Source organism: Entelurus aequoreus, linkage group LG09 (assembly GCF_033978785.1).
Source record: "Entelurus aequoreus isolate RoL-2023_Sb linkage group LG09, RoL_Eaeq_v1.1, whole genome shotgun sequence".
Classification (NCBI taxonomy): Eukaryota; Metazoa; Chordata; class Actinopteri; order Syngnathiformes; family Syngnathidae; genus Entelurus; species Entelurus aequoreus.
In genome coordinates, this window is record NC_084739.1 from 45,781,911 (window position 1) to 45,798,865 (window position 16,955).

The 16,955-nt window shown below is 38.4% G+C and overlaps 2 protein-coding genes across 2 annotated transcripts in view; one reads left to right on the forward strand and one right to left on the reverse strand.

Moving 5' to 3' along the window:
• Positions 1–16,955, reverse strand: part of b3gat2 (beta-1,3-glucuronyltransferase 2 (glucuronosyltransferase S)) — a 639,688-nt gene that overhangs the window by 377,765 nt on the left and 244,968 nt on the right. The window lies entirely within an intron of this gene.
• Positions 1–16,955, forward strand: part of smap1 (small ArfGAP 1) — a 260,078-nt gene that overhangs the window by 209,622 nt on the left and 33,501 nt on the right. The window contains exon 8 of the mRNA XM_062058838.1: positions 1,790–1,890. Coding sequence (XP_061914822.1) covers positions 1,790–1,890 — 101 coding nt within the window. The remainder of the gene's footprint in view (positions 1–1,789; positions 1,891–16,955) is intronic.

The window sequence follows — 16,955 nt, forward strand, 5'->3', positions numbered from 1 at the left end:
CACCATTATACATACATATATACACACATATGTATATTCAGAACAAAAAACAAACAAAAAAAAAAAAAAACATGTTAAGTTCTCTAAAATATTGTCAAAATATCGGATTGGGACTCGAAACAGGATTGGATCTGAGGGGGGGGGGGGCAATGCCCATTGGCACTTCTTACCACAGTGCCAGACGATGAACCAACAAGTCTACAAAGAGATCCTGCAGCGTTTGCGTCATTGAGTGACTGAGAAGAGGCGAGAGTTGTGGCAGGACCACTACATCACACCTGCTCTTGTTGCCCTGGGCATTCGACAGTTTTTGGCTGAAAAGAACATTGTTTAGTTAATGTTGGAGAAAACTTCCAACTCGTCTGACCTGGCTACTCCCATATCAGGGGACTTGTTTTGAAGATGTTGATGACATCAAGATGATGGCTGTGACTATGGATTTGAAATACATGTACTGTAGATATTTAGTGGTAGTAGTCCTGGAACTTTTCTGACAGACCTTGTATCCCATAATTTACAATTTAGAATACTTCGCCTAATTGACCAATTTAATGCTCCATATCGATGCAAAAATTGCTCTAGATCAACAGAAATGTATTCAATCCCTTTCATTGGTGACAGAATTGTAATAAGTACTATGACACATAAACTTGAATGCTATTTGTTTTTTGTTTTTTTTTTCTTAATGTTATTGATTACAATAATTACGAGTCTTTTGTGCAGACGGTGTGGGTTAAATTTTCGGCCAGGGCCCCAACACCCAGCTGTTAGAGATGTCCATTACATGGCTTTTTGCCTTGGCATGGTTGCGACAAGATGTGTATTCTGTGTAAAAAAAAAAAAAAATAAAACTTAAAATAGGCCAAATAACACATGCAATTGAACTCACTTTGTTGACAAAAACAAAAAATAATAATTAATATATATTAATTATAATTATATATATATATATATATATATATATATATATATATATATATATATATATATATATATATATATATATATATATATATATATATATATATATATATATATATATATATATATATAATTATAATTAATATATATTAATATTAATAATAAAAATAATAATTATATATATATATGTGTGTATATATATATATATATATATATATATATATATATATATATATATATATATATATATATATATATATATATATATATATATGTATATATATATATATATATATATATATATATATATATATATATATATATATATATATATATATATATATATATATATATATATATAATTATAATTAATATTGAGATACAGTAGCTGTCAATTTAATCGCAAATTAAAAGTTTATTTATAGTATCTAATTTAATCAAGCATAAATGATAAATAAATGATAAATGGGTTATACTTGTATAGCGCTTTTCTACCTTCAAGGTACTCAAAGCGCTTTGACAGTATTTCCACATTCACCCATTCACACACACATTCACACACTGATGGTGGGAGCTGCCATGCAAGGCGCTAACCAGCAGCCATCAGGAGCAAGGGTGAAGTGTCTTGCCCAAGGACACAACGGACGTGACTAGGATGGTAGAAGGTGGGGATTGAACCCCAGTAACCAGCAACCCTCCGATTGCTGGCACGGCCACTCTACCAACTTCGCCACGCCGCCCCCAAGCATAAACCATTGTTTTAGTATTATTGATAAATACGATGGCTTTGATCAGCTTTAGTTAGGTTTAGGTAGTTATTGGAAGGGCCGGTGAGATTTATGCAATAACATGATTTTCTGTCTCTCAGATGCTCCAGATGGTTGTGGAAAAGTCAATGATGAACTGGACATTTTTGGACCAATGGTCTCAAACCCTCTCCCTTCCTCCAAGAACACACAGCAGTCTGAGGTAATATGCACAGACACACACACATGCACGTACACACACACACACACACGTACGTACACGCACGCACACACACACACACACACACACACACACACACACACACACACACACACACACACTCACACACACACACACACACACACACACACACACACACACACACACACACACACACACACACACACACACACACACACACACACACACACACACCCATAGACAACATTTCATCATCTGCTTATCAGTGTATGCCTGCTGCTTTACAGAGAGTCTACTGAGACTTATGAAGCAATGGCACACAAACACACAAAGGCAGGGTCTAAAACATAACATATTTTCAATAATGAATGCACTATATACATGCAAACACACACACTGGAAGATATCAACGTGAACTACCGTACCTTTTATTTTACAGAATTAATTTCACCATGTCCTTGAAACACTGGGTCTTTCTTACAAAGTCAGCCGATGGGGGACTGGAAATTGTGTGAATTCAGTGGCCGTGTCTAAAAAGTGCATTAAAAGAATAAATGTCATATTGTAGATCACATGCAGTGCTGTAGAAGACATGAACATAGTCATTGTATGATACATGAAGACAAATGGCGAAGCGCCTTATGTAACAATATACGTAACACTATAATAGCTTAGCAAACGGCTAACTTGCTGCTGCTACTGCAAAATTAACCAAAGTAACAATTTCACACTGAAACATTAATGTTGCAGCATTTAGGTAGTTACAATTATAAGGGATTTACTTTAAGTCAATCCTATCTGAATAATATTACGGACACATTTGCAATTTAGGTGAATATTTTGTGCATTTCACAGGCCAGTTAACATATCTTGAGATGGGGAATTGACCAGATGCAGTCTTATAGAGGGCCTTATTTAGTTAGGGTTGCCAAGGACTCCTCTTCCTCCTATCCAGGAAATTGCAAAAAGCCGCTGCCTGACCAGGGCTCAGAAAATCTGCAGAGACTCCTCCCACCCCCACCAAGGACTGTTTTCACTGCTGGACTCTAGAAAGAGGTTCCGCAGCCTCCGTAGCAGAACCTCCAGGTTCTGTAACAGCTTCTTCCCTCAGGCCATAAGACTCTTGAACGCATCATAATAATCCTCTCAATTCCCCCCCCCAAAAACGGATTAACTCTCTCTAATATCAAGACAATATAACATACATCCATAAACGTGGATGCATATGCAAAAGTGCAATATATTTATCTGTACAGGAATCTATTTATTTATATCTGCACCTTATTGCTGTTTTATCCTGCACTACAATGAGCTAATGCAACACAATTTTGTTCTTATCTGTACTGTAAAGTTCAAATTTGAATGACAATAAAAGGAAGTCTAAGTCTAAGTCAACTGTCCCTTGGAAAATGGGATGGTCCCGTATTTAGAAACAAAAGCACTGGTATGTGTTCCATATTGAGCTGTCAAGGGATGCACTTTGTCCCGTTTTTTTATTACTGTGAACATTTAAAATAGTCTGTAAAATATCAATAGATTCCATCGAATGACAAGTTTCACAAGTCTGTTACAGGCTAAGCCAATGTATGCTAGCATGACTGCAAGCTCAGTCACCTGTCAGATTGATTGATTGATTGAGACTTTTATTAGTAGGTTGCACAGTGAAGTACATATTCCGTACAATTGACCACTAAATGGTAACACCCGAATAAGTTTTTCAACTTGTTTAAGTTGGGGTCCACTTAAATTGATTCATGATACATATATATACTATCATATATACTATCATCATAATACAGTCATCAAACAAAAGATAATCACATTGAATTATTTACATTATTTACAATCAGGGGTGTGGAGGGGGGGGGGGGGTAGGATATGGACAGCAAGTAGTGGACATAGAGAGAGAGAGAGAGAGAGAGAGAGAGAGAGAGAGAGAGAGAGAGAGAGAGAGAGAGAGAGAGAGAGAGAGAGAGAGAGAGAGATCAGAAGGCATAAGAAAAAGTATCTGCATTTGATTGTTTACATTTGATTATTAGCAATCCGGGGAGGGTGTTAGTTTAGGGTTGTAGCTGCCTGGAGGTGAACTTTTATTGCGGTTTTCAAGGAGGATAGAGATGCCCTTTCTTTTATACCTGTTGGGAGCGCATTCCACATTCATGTGGCATAGAAAGAGAATGAGTTAAGACCTTTGTTAGTTCGGAATCTGGGTTTAACGTGGTTAGTGGAGCTCCCCCTGGTGTTGTGGTTATGGCGGTCATTTACGTTAAGGAAGTAGTTTGACATGTACTTCGGTATCAGGGAGGTGTAGTGGATTTTATAGACTATGCTCAGTGCAAGTTGTTTAACTCTGTCCTCCACCTTGAGCCAGCCCACTTTAGAAAAGTGGGTAGGAGTGAGGTGGGATCTGGGGTGGAGGTCTAGAAGTAACCTGACTAGCTTGTTCTGAGATGTTTGGAGTTTAGATTTGAGGGTTTTGAAGGTGCTAGGGTACCAGGAGGTGCATGCGTAATCGAAAAAGGGTTGAACGAGAGTTCCCGCCAGAATTCTCAAGGTGCTTTTGTTGACCAGAGAGGAGATTCTGTTGAGAAATCTCGCTCATTGGTTAACCTTTCTGATTACCTTGGTTGCCATTTTATCACAGGAAAGGTTAGCCTCTAGAATGGAACCTAGGTAGGTGACCTCATCTTTCCTGGTGATAACAATGTCACCCACTTTTATGGTGAAGTCATTGACTTTCTTAAGGTTGATGTGGGACCCAAACAGGATGGATTCTGTTTTACCCAAGTGTATGGATAGCTTGTTGTCAGCGAGCCAGGTGCAAGTTCTACAGAGCTCAGCACTGAGGATTTTCTCCACCTGTGACTTGTCCTTGCCGGATACCAGCAGGGCAGAGTCATCCGCAAACAAAAACAATTCACAGTCGCATGCCGATGACATGTCGTTTATGTATATTAGGAACAGTAAAGGTCCCAATATACTGCCTTGGGGGACTCCACAGCTCACCGAGAGGGGGGGGGGGGCACGGTGCCGTTCACCTCTACCACCTGCTCCCTCCCCTCCAAGTAAGATTGCATCCAACTCCATGAGGTTTTGTTAAATCCGATTGCTCTGAGCTTATCCAACAGTATAGCATGGTTAACGGTGTCAAAGGCCTTCTGAAGGTCCAGCATGACCATGCCGCAGTATTTGCCCGCGTCCACCTCATGTTTGATGTGGTCGGTCAGATAGAGAAGGCATGTGTCAGTGGAGTGGTTAGTTCTGAAGCCGGATTGGAATTTGTACATGAGTTTATTAGTAGCAAGGTAACTATCGACCTGTTCATAAACTATTTTCTCCATTACTTTCGAAATGGAACTGAGAATAGAAACAGGTCGGTAGTTGCCAGGTTCCAATTTGCTTCCTTTTTTAAAGAGGGGAGTTACTCTTGCTATCTTAAAATCTTTTGGTACTTGGCCTTGTGAAATTGATAGGTTTATTATGTGCGTGATGATCGGGGCAATGATGGAGGCAGAGTCCCTGAGGAATCTGGAGGGAATATTATCAAGGCCGGTGGCCTTGTTAGGGTGGAGCGCGCTCAATTTTTTAAACACCTCATCAGCTGTGACCATTTCTAATTTGAAATCATCGTTGGATACTCCTAGCTTTCTGTAGAAGGCTTTAATGTGTTCTACACTAAAGCGACCAGAGTGGTGGGACAGCTTGTTGACAAGAGTTGCGGCTATGCTGGTGAAAAATATGTTAAGTCTGCTAGCTACCTCCATTTTGTCTGTAATGAGGGAGTCACCCTCCTTGATGCTGATGTTGGTGAGTCTTGTTTTAAGTTTCTGGCTGCAACCAGGAAGCTGGTTGTTGAGAATTTTCCAGAGCTCACGTGGCTTATTTGTGTTTTCCTCTATTTTGTCGTTAATGTAATTTTTTTTTAAGGATTTAGTCAGGTTGGTTGACTTATTTCTTAATTTATTGCATTGCTTTTTGAGAGTTGAAAGGAGTAATTTGAGGTTGATATTATTGGGTTGTTTATCTACTTCTGTTTTACATTTTTGGTATTCAGAGTATTTTCTGTCTCTGTCTTTTATGGCAGCTAATAGGTCCGGATTCATCCATGGTTCCGAGCGGGCTTTGATCCTGACTCTTTTCACGGGAGCCATGTCATTTAGTATCTTTAGGAACGCCGTTTTGAAGCGATCCCAAGCAACATCGACCAGGTTGCTCGCGACCACAGGGGACCAGTCCCACTCATCTAATTTTAAATTGAAATTGTCATTGGAGTATTTTTTGAGGGATCTGGATTGGGCTGTTATGTGGCCATTGGCTTTGGGTTTAGCTATTTTGCGGGTGCAAAAGGTTAGATAGTGGTCGCTGAGACCATAGATCATGACCCCACTATTTTTTATTTTAGGCCGGTCTGAAGTGAGAATGAGATCTATGGTTGGAATCACACACCCTTGTAGGTAGCGCTATTAGCTGGGAAAGACCGTGCAGATTACAAAACTTGCTGAAGGATCTGAAGACAGGCGCATCTTTGCGTTGAATATCTGTGTTCAGATCCCCAGTTATAATGTTCTCCACGTTGTCTGTCCCTGCCAAGCATTCTTCCAAAGCCCCATAGAAATCACTCTGATTAGGGGGTCTATAAACAGTCCCTATTAGTACCGGCAAAGCGTTTTTAAATTTGATATTCGCCCACACAGATTCCAGGTCATTGTGGTTAAGATCAGTGCGAGTTATGTATTTAATATCTTGGTGAATATACATACAAACGCCCCCACCGTGTTTATTCCTATCCTTTCTGATAACCGAAAAGTTTTCTATTTCTATATCTGAGTCAGAAATACTTTGATCAAATTTGGTTTCAGAGAAATACAAGATTTTTACCTTCGTGTTGAGGAACATTTCTCTGATTTGGTCGAGTTTGGCTCCAGAGAGGCTGTTCACATTAGGGTGGATGATGTGTAGTCCACTGGAACCAAAAAGAGCATCAGAGTCCGCTGTGTTGTGGTACTGACCAGAAAAGTTGTTGGTTATTATTGCTGTTGAAGTTTGAGAGCCGAAGGGAGAGAGAGGAGAGAGAGAGAGAGGCATGATGATCTTCCTCCAGGTGAAGGGGGAGGGAGGGGGTGGGGCGGAGTTGGAGAGGGGGAGAGGGGGAGGCCAGGTAGGGTTGGTGGGGGTGGGGTTGGATTTCCTTTTGGGGGGCTTTTTTGAAGACAAAGAGAACAACGAAAATGTTTGTGTAAAGGCGCCTCTAAATCCAGTGTATGCCGCGTCCTCGACCGTCAGGGACCGGGGAGAGGCCGCGTGGACCCCCGCCATCACCGATGTCTGGGTCGCCGTCCACAGCCGCCGCCGCGTCGTTCACCGCCGCTGAGTCGTTCACCGCCGCTGAGTCGTTGCCTTCTCCAATGACTGGGTCGTCCTTCACCGCCGAGATTTATTGCAGATGGACTTATGTGGCTTCTGTTCGCTTTGCCTTGGCTGCTGTCACTCTGCCTCAGCTTGGCGGCAGCGAACAATCTATAATTACTGTACCTGTATAGCTTCTGGTAATCAGACTACTATAGTGACTTTTTACCGCATTAAATGTTTTCTTTAAAAAAAAAACTAAGGAACAATTGGGGAAAGTCCACCATTGTTTTTGTCTGACGAGGAAACTACTGTGGCTATCACGTCAATGAGGTACATGCTACCTTAGTAGTATAACATGTCATTCAGCAACCATGTTCTCTTGTTTTTAGTACAATAATGTCTTGTTCTCAAAACACTAGTTGTGTATCTAAGTTATTGAACATAAACATCACATGTCCATCTTCATGATAGTGACACTCGCCCGGTCCCTACTCTCGCTGTGCATGTGACAGACTCTACTTCTACACAGTGTCATACTAGCTTGTATTTGGGAATTACAGGAGCAGGCGGATGAATCTTTATGGCAGTGATTAGCCAGGTGCATGAAGAAAGAGGAAGCTGAAGATTGCTGAGTCTTGCAGCTATTAAGCGACACCCGGGAGCGCTTGCTTATCTGTGAATATGTCAATTACTAAAATGTGATTACAGCCTGGCGGTAGGGAGAGGATTTGTTATTTTCTCTGTATCTGCCCCTCTCTTGTGCACAGTTTTTGGCATTCGGTGTGTTTAGGTATTATCATACTTTTAAATAGGTTTAATACCAAATAAACAAAAATAGAAACGTGGAGTTCATGTAGAAACATTCATCCAAATTTGACCCATTATACTACTCACACATTTTTAACACACATTTTTAAAGCTTTTGGATGAAATTTCAGGATGAATCTAATTTGGATTTTGCCATTCAAAACAGAAAGTTGTGCAAAAAGTGCACATTCAACAATTTTAGTTCAGTTTACAGAAAGTCAAATAAGGTTATAGTGCATTTTAGGTTCGTCATGAAATTTCACCTAAAAGCCGAATAACACTAACTTTTTATGAGCGGTGGTTGCTTTTATTTTCTCAATACAGCTGTGACTGAGAGCTAATGACATTTGATGCCAACAAACTATCAATCAACCTAAATAAAACAAAATATATAATTTTTGGAAATAGGAAAAATAACAAACAGTGTCATATAAGAATTGATGATATGGAGATAGAAAGGGTGTATTCAACAACATTTTTGGGAATCTATATAGATGATACATTTAATTGGAAACTGTACATAAATATAGTTAAGACAAAGATGGCAAAAAATATTGCTATGTTACATAAAATCAAAAACTGTAAATCAAAAGGCTCTTAACATGTTATATAATTCTTTCGTACTCCCATATCTTAATTATTGTGTTGAAATCTGGGGTAACAATTACAAATCAAACATCAACTCTATATTCTTACTTCAAAAGAAAGCGATTAGAATTGTAAATTATGCGGATTATCATGACCATACCAATGCTCTGTTTATTCAATTAAAAACATTAAAACTGCACGACCTTGTTGACCGCAACACTGCTATTGTGACGTACAAAGCTCATAACCACATGCTGCCTCGGTGTCTACAGGAGAGGTTCAAACCCAGAGAGAATCCCTATGACCTCAGAGGTTCAGCTGTCTTTCAGAAAGCAAACATAAGAACGAGCTTAAAAAGTAGATGTGTTTCTGTTAGGGGGGTTCAACTGTGGAACAGCTTGGATGATTCCTTAAAATGTTCCAGTTCCATTCACACATTTAAAAAACACTTTAAGACCAATGTCTTGGAAAAATATATCACTCTTGAATCAACACTGTAGTTAATACTATGATCAATGTTAATTAAAAACTAAATGTGAGATATAGATAATAATGAAAGTATAATTGATTGTATATAGTATATAATTGGGGCAAAGGTTTAACACGTGTACAAGGATATTTCACATGCCTTTACTGTGTATATAATTCAACTGTGTTTATGTTGTGTATAATGTGTATTCATAGTGTGTTGTAGAAAGGACATTTCATAATTTTCGGAAGTTCATCTTGTACTTGACATTGTTTATAGAGTTAGGCGCAATAAGTGTTCAACTTCAGCCTAAACCCTTTCGGTCTGCAACATTTTCTTTTTCAATCTATGAATGTACAACTGTTTGTTTATTTTGTTGACCATTGACCGAAGGAATAATAAACTAATAAAGTCTTTAGTTTTATTTGGCCAAACAGTTATACTGAACCACTTTGTGTTGTTAGAGAAGAACAAAGCTTGTTTATTAGACTTTATTTTCCTTAGCCAAACTGCTTTGTGTTTCATATTGATATTAAAAAGTAAACACCATGTTTTTTTACATTATTTGTGGGTTTTTTCATGTCCCAACGTTATTTAAAAAAACATTCATGTGACACAGCATTTTGTTAATGTTTTGTTGTGTATTGTTCATTCCTATACAACAGGGGTGGGCAATTAATTTTCACCGGGGGCCGCATAAGCAACCCGAGCACTGCTGGAGGGCCACACGACAATATTTAAATTAAATTTTGCTCAATATTATTTTTGATATACCGTAAGATAAATAATAATGATGATAATAATAATAGTAATTAATAATAATAATAATAATTTAATTTAACCTAACTTAACTTTATACAAAAGCAGATTGCTTTTGATGGTCACTTTATCCTGCATTATCCAACATTTTTCCCCATCAGATTTGGACAACCATCTGTTGTTAAAAATAGTTTTTAATCATATTTATTTTATATTGTTTTTTATATTGGTTTTATATGTAATTGTTTTTTCTTTTTATTCAGTCATTGGTGGAGCTAAGGATAATATTTGAATATTGTTTGTAATATTGTTGTGCAGCACTTTGGAAACATTTTGTTGTTTAAATGTGCTATATAAATAAAGTGGATTGGATTGTCACACCTGCCAGCTTGTCCCAACACGCATTTACCTCTGTGAACAAGTCATTACCTGTGGTTGTCTCTTTAATTGACTGCATCAGAGCTCTCATCCAAAGTTAGCGAAAAACAGTCCATGTCTCCGGGCATTATCAGCGCAACAAAGTCCAATAAGCACTCCTTAATAAACTCTCCGTCAGAAAACGCCTTACTTTTTCTGGCGCTTTTGTGAGAAATGACGAAACTTGTCCTGACGGCTGCATCTCTGGGGGTGTGAAATATGGCACAAAGTCCTTGTTGGGTTTGCAGTTTTACCATCAACGCATCAGCCTCCCTTGCGCGCGCTTCATCAGACACATTCCGGTATTTTCCCTCGTGTTTCTTCGTGTAGTGGCGATTAAAATGATATTTAAACACAGCAAGCTGTGTACCACACATTAAGCACACGGCTTTACCATTAATTTATGTAAAGAAATACTTAGCAGTCCATCTCTTGTTGGAAACACGCCATTCCTCATCAACTTTTCTTTTTTTAGCGTCTCATCACTTGTCTCTATGCACCTTCACTCACAGGTTCCCCCCGGACTTACGGCATAAATAACACATTTCAAAATAAAGCAGCACAGTTGTATTGCGCGCACGACATAGATGTTTTTTAAACTTTATTTTGTAATTTGTAATTGCGCCGTTCAATTCACTCACAATCGCACACGCGCATACGTCCACACGGAAGTAATACAAATAACGCTTTTCAAAACAAAAGCAGCACCGTTGTATTGCACACTCGACATAGATACTTTTTGAAATTTATTTTGTAATTTATGATTGGCCTCACGCGGGCCGGACAGGGATGCGCAAAGGGCCGGATGCGGCCCGCGGGCCGTACAATGCCCAGGTCTGCTATACAACATATTTCTGCTCAAACTCTTAATGGTTCTGTTCCGGTATAGCATGTACATGTACATATAAATGTACTGTATATAACTTTAAAAAAAAAAGATCTACCACAGTGTAAAAATAGAGATAAAGGCATCATGTAATGACAGAAAGATGACACGTTGATACTGTTAATGAACAAAAAACTAATATTATATGGGTAACGTTTATCTATAGCCTTTTTATTAGACATTAAAAATGACATGATGAAGTCCTGTTCACACCCCACCCCAACTCTGTTTTACCTAACAATCAATAATCGTGATTTCAATATTGAATAAAATAAATTTTTATTATTATTTTGATCTCATAAATGAACACTATTTTTATCTATTTGGACAAAAAGTATAGTTACTTCTTATGGCCATCAGTTGCCACCATGCAAAATTCTTACATTTGTTTTAATTATGTTATAGTTGCTATTTTGCACAATTTTCACATTTATTTGTATTTATTTATTTTATTATTTTGTTTCTGCCATATTACTTTGTTTAAATTGCTTGAGTTGCTTTCATATGCACATTCAACTTTCTACTTGAGGTCCAGGATACAGTGTTCTCCAATAATGTTTCTTCTACAAAGGAAATCATTTTGAATGTGTTGTTTGTGGGGTTTTTTTCAAATAAAACTTTGTTTAAAGATTTCAGTATACCTGTAAGTACTTTTAGAACATTTTGAGCACATTTAAAAATAATGCGATAATAATGATAACCGTGATAATTTTGGCCACAATAACCGTGAAAATACATTTTAATACCGTGACATCCCTAGTCGAGAGCCAACTGCATGTTAAGGCAATTTAAAATGGATTCAGCCATTATTACAAATTTGGACTGTTGTTAAACATCTTCTTTGAAAGGATGCACTAAGGCATTTAAACCATGAAACTACAACAATAATTTTTTAGATGGAATAAATTGTAAGTACCATCATTAATGAACATCTTTCCCGACTTTGAACAACTAATGCCTCATCTGTGGCCACCTGATAACCTCTCCACGCAGGAGAGGGGGGCAGAGCAGAAAAGAGAGACGGCAGATGAACTGGTCGAAAAAGGGGTCTATTTAAAGGCTAGAGTATACAAATGCTTCTACTGAGGTAGCATCTCTAACTGTTACCGTTAGGGCATTCCAGAGTACTGGAGGCCGAGGAGAAAATGCTCTATAGCCCGCAGACTTTTTTTGGGCTATGGGAATCACTAATAAGCCGGAGTTCTTAGAATGCAGATTTCTGGCCGGGACATATGGTACAATACAATCGGCAAGATAGGATGGAGTTAGACCGTTTAGTATTTTATACTTAAGTAGTAAAACCTTAAAGTCGCATCTTAAATGCACAGGAAGCCAGTGCAGGTGAGCCAGTATAGGCGTAATATGATCAAACTTTCTTGTTCTTGTCAAAAGTCTAGCAGCCGCATTTTGTACCAACTGTAATCTTTTAATGCTAGACATAGGGAGACCCGAAAATAATACGTTACAGTAATCGAGACGAGACGTAATGAATAGATGGGCGGGCCTCCCTGGGGCGGCCTGTTGAGGTGTCAGTGGGGGCCACAAGAGGCAAGGGACTTCCAGTATTAGTGTCGTTTTTCATTCTTGAACGATACACACACCTCCAGCCAGTGGTAGGCCGTCAGAGCCAGCAAGGCTGTCTCTGCTGGCCTGACATAAATAGTGATCATAAATTGATAAGTTCATTTCATTTTTAATTTACTTTCCCAAAGTATAGAAAAGTATTCATCATATTCTCTTAATCTCATGTTAGGCGCCAGTATTCCTGTTTTTTACGTTAAATATTTTATCCAATCAAAATTCAGCTAGATTGTTGCCAGCTTATGTGAAATCTGCTGGAGACCTTCTGAATCAACAGTGTAAGTGACCAGGGCACATACAGTTGATAGACAGTTGCAATAGCCAGTCAAATCACGAGTTGTTGACAGTAGGCCTCCTAAGTTACTTAACGTTGAACCACTGAACATTACTTTCACACCTCCTGTGATTGGATACTCACACAAGTGAGGTACAATTTGGTGACACAGTGAGTATCTAATCAATAGTTGTGAGTTGCGAGAGCAGGAAGGGTCGTACAGCAGCCATACCCGGCCAGCAGAGAAATCGGATATCTACTCACTTTTTTTATCCCCCTAAGGAAGTATAGCAAAATGTTGATTAGGTTGCAGATATGTAGTTGCAAGGCCATTTTTAAGGACATTTCAAGAGAAGCTAGATCTCATAGGCGAGGTTGACTGACGCCCGAGTAGGGATGTAACTGTAAATGGTATAATGATAAACCGCGGCAAAATTCCAGGCGGCTAGTTATACCGTTTGATTTTTTAATTATCGAAAAACCTTCATGCCTTAATGCATTTTAGGCAACATTACTCACTTCCTGGAAGTGCAGCAGCAGCCGTGCCTCCGAAGATGGCTCATGCACACCAGCGCTGTTTGCAATGGCGGAAAACAACACATGGACTTCGCTTTTGAGATTTTGCCCTCGTAGTAAACAAACACAATCTGAAGTCTGGACGTATTTTGGATTGGTAAAGCATGCTGATGGTAAAATAATTGAGGATAGTCAGCCCATCCCCAGAAAATGCAGGAAAAAAGTCCCCGCGAAGGAAGGCAAAATTTCAACATGTTGAGCCAACTTTTGAAACAGCAGTCAGAACAATACATCGTGTGCAAGGTAAGTCAACTTGTAGCTGAAGGCATGATGGAAAGTGTTCGAAAATGAACATGTTATCGTTTGTCTGTCAAACGTTGTTATAGTTACACTTAATTGTTACATAAAGCTACTTGTTATTGGGTGCTATTGGTGAGAGGGAGTATTGTGCACACAACACATACTGTAGCAGAGCAAAATGTACTTCTGTTATTGTGTTTTGTGCTGTTAATGACCGCTGATACTTTAAGTTACTGTTAAAACTTAATGTTAAAAACAAATCTTAGGAAAAACACTGCAACTTGTTTTATTTTTACAAAAGTAAAGTTAGGGTGTTTGTGTGTCACTGTGTGTGTGTGTCAGTCATATTATTATAATAATAATTAGCATCTAATAAAACTAACAATATATTTGCTTTCCCCTTATTTACAGAGTGGGCGTACAGCGGGCAAGTTCAATGCCACAGTTACTGTACATTTTCATCTACCACTATCACACATACAATACCTCATGCCTTCCAGAAGCAGCTGCTTATGCTCCTTCATCAAATATGGCTAAAGACCAGTGTTGGGTTAGTTACTGAAAACCAGTAACTAGTTACAATTACTAGTTACTTTATTTCAAAAGTAACTCAGTTACTAACTCAGTTACTTACACCAAAAAGTAATGCGTTACTGTGAAAAGTAACTATTTAGTTACTTCTTTTTTTCCCCCTTTTTTTAAGGCTCCAATTAATGCCCTTTTAGCCTTCATTTCAGTACTGTTATTGCACTGGAGAATAATACAATCTGTTGATCAACTTGACATGCATTTGCATCACTGAACTCAGAAAGCAATGTGGTCTACATACAACACACAAAGACAAAGATATGTTTCAAAGGGCCAATTTATTTCAGGCCAGAAAAAATTGACAAAACTATTTTAAATAGCTGCAACATAATGGCACTTTAACTTTAACTCTAAGTAGATAGGATCTTTGATCCAAGACACAACTTACATTTAACTAAAATGTTATTTTCTTTGTGCTCGACAAAAGAAAAGTATTGAGAATGTCTCCATGTTAAAAAACTCGACTTCTGCCTTCGCCATGATGTCTTGTTAGTTGTTATGAGAGTAGCGTATGTGTGTGTGTGTGTGTGGCCCTTTAAGATATGACAGCATGAGAGGTGAGTGACGTCAGTGAGTGAGTGGGCGAGAGAGGTGAGGGAGCGGCGACAGTGAGTGCGTGTAGGTGCTCTAGCTTGGTGGATAGCTGCGTGCAATAAAGTCACAAAGTTGCATTCACCCTCAGCTGTAAAGCACGCCTCCCCTGCGGGGAGGCGTGCTTTCTGTGGGTGGGGGAAAGCACGCCTCTTCTTTTCCACCGGAGCGCTCCAATAAAACACACTCAGATCTTCAGTTTCTAGCCGATACTACATACAAATAACGTAAAATAACGCAATAACGCATCATGCAGTAACGGTAACTGAGTTACTGTATATAAAAAAATAACGCGTTAGATTACTAGTTACCGCCGAAACTAACGGCGTTACAGTAACGCGTTACTTAGTAACGCGTTAGTCCCAACACTGCTAAAGACCTCACTGCAGCGCTGTCATAATTTATTTCCAAACTTTCAAATATTTGAGAGGTGTTCTCTGATATGTGTACGACTAAATCTCTCATACATCAACACTATTGTTGTATACCAGGACAACAATTGCAGTTACATCTTATGGCCATCATGTGCCATCTTGCACATTTTTTTTACATGTATTTATATTTATTTATGTTATTTAGTTTCTGCCATATTACTCTGTCAATAATGCTTATGTTGCTTTCATATGCACATTTAATTTTTACTTGAGGTACATGTAACAGTTATCTACAATAATGTTTCTTCTACAAAGTGTATCATTTTGAATGTTATTTGTTTTTTTAAATAAAACTTAGTTAAAATATTTCAGTGAAAGTACTTTTTGAACATTTTGAGCACATTTAAAAATACTGTGATAATAATGGGAACCACGATAATTTTGGAGGTCACAATAACTGTGATAAGAAAATGCCGTGGCATCCCAAGCTAGCTAACCTGTCCCAGCCGGTGAGATGGTTTCCAATCGAAACAACCCCTGGCTTACGGCTAGGGGTTGTAAGTAAGGCAAATTGTAAGTTCAAATATTTAATTTATTTATTTCTTCACGTTTAATATGTTTTTACAATTATTTACATTTTGACAATACCACATAGATATTTTTTAATTGCTGATGCGGGTTTATTGATTTTTAAATGCGTTGAAAAATAGCTTGATTTGTACACTTGAGGTAATTCAATTCCCATTAGTGCGCAACTCTATTTCTGTATAATATTTCTCCAGCCGTGGTTATTTGGTGACATAAATGATGGTATGATGAGAGATATTTATTAAAGTCGGACGAAGTAGGACATCACTGAAGGCCTAGGTGTGAAATGCACGGCTCGCCACTGCCTCCAGTTATAGGTGGCAACACTGTACTTGAGTTATTAAAGGTATATCAGGTGTTACATTCAAGTCTTTGTATTTACACAAAAATTCCCATTGCCTAAAGGACACAGCTGCCACAGAGATGGATGAGCATTTTTTTTTGTTTTAAAGAGGTTCTCGTGTGAAGCTAACATTACACAGATTTATCCAATGGTGTGCCGTCAAGGCCAGCAAGGCCTTCTCTGCTGGCCTAACATAACCAGAAATCATGATCATAATTAAAGATAAAATATTTCTTTTATTTACTTCCCCTAAATATCTAAGAGTATTCATATTCTCTTCATGTCATATTATGCTCCTTCCAGTGCTGTTGTTTTTAGTTTATAGGAGTTTTTTTCCAATCAAAATTCAACTATCTTATGTTGCCATGCTGTACCAAATCTGCCAGAAGCCTTCAGAATCAACAATGCAGGCGTCTGTGCACTGTAAGCGAACGGACATAAACAGTTGATAGACAGTTGCGATAGCCAATCAGATCACAAGTTGTTGTCAGTAAGGCCTTCTGGAAGGCCTCACGTTGAACGTGATATTTACGCGTCCTGTGATTGGATACTCATCGGGACCGTTAGCGGATGAATTTGAGAACACGGAGTTGATAGACAGTTGCAATAGCCATTCAGATCACAAGTTGTTGACAGTAACCTCTCTAGGTAGTCTG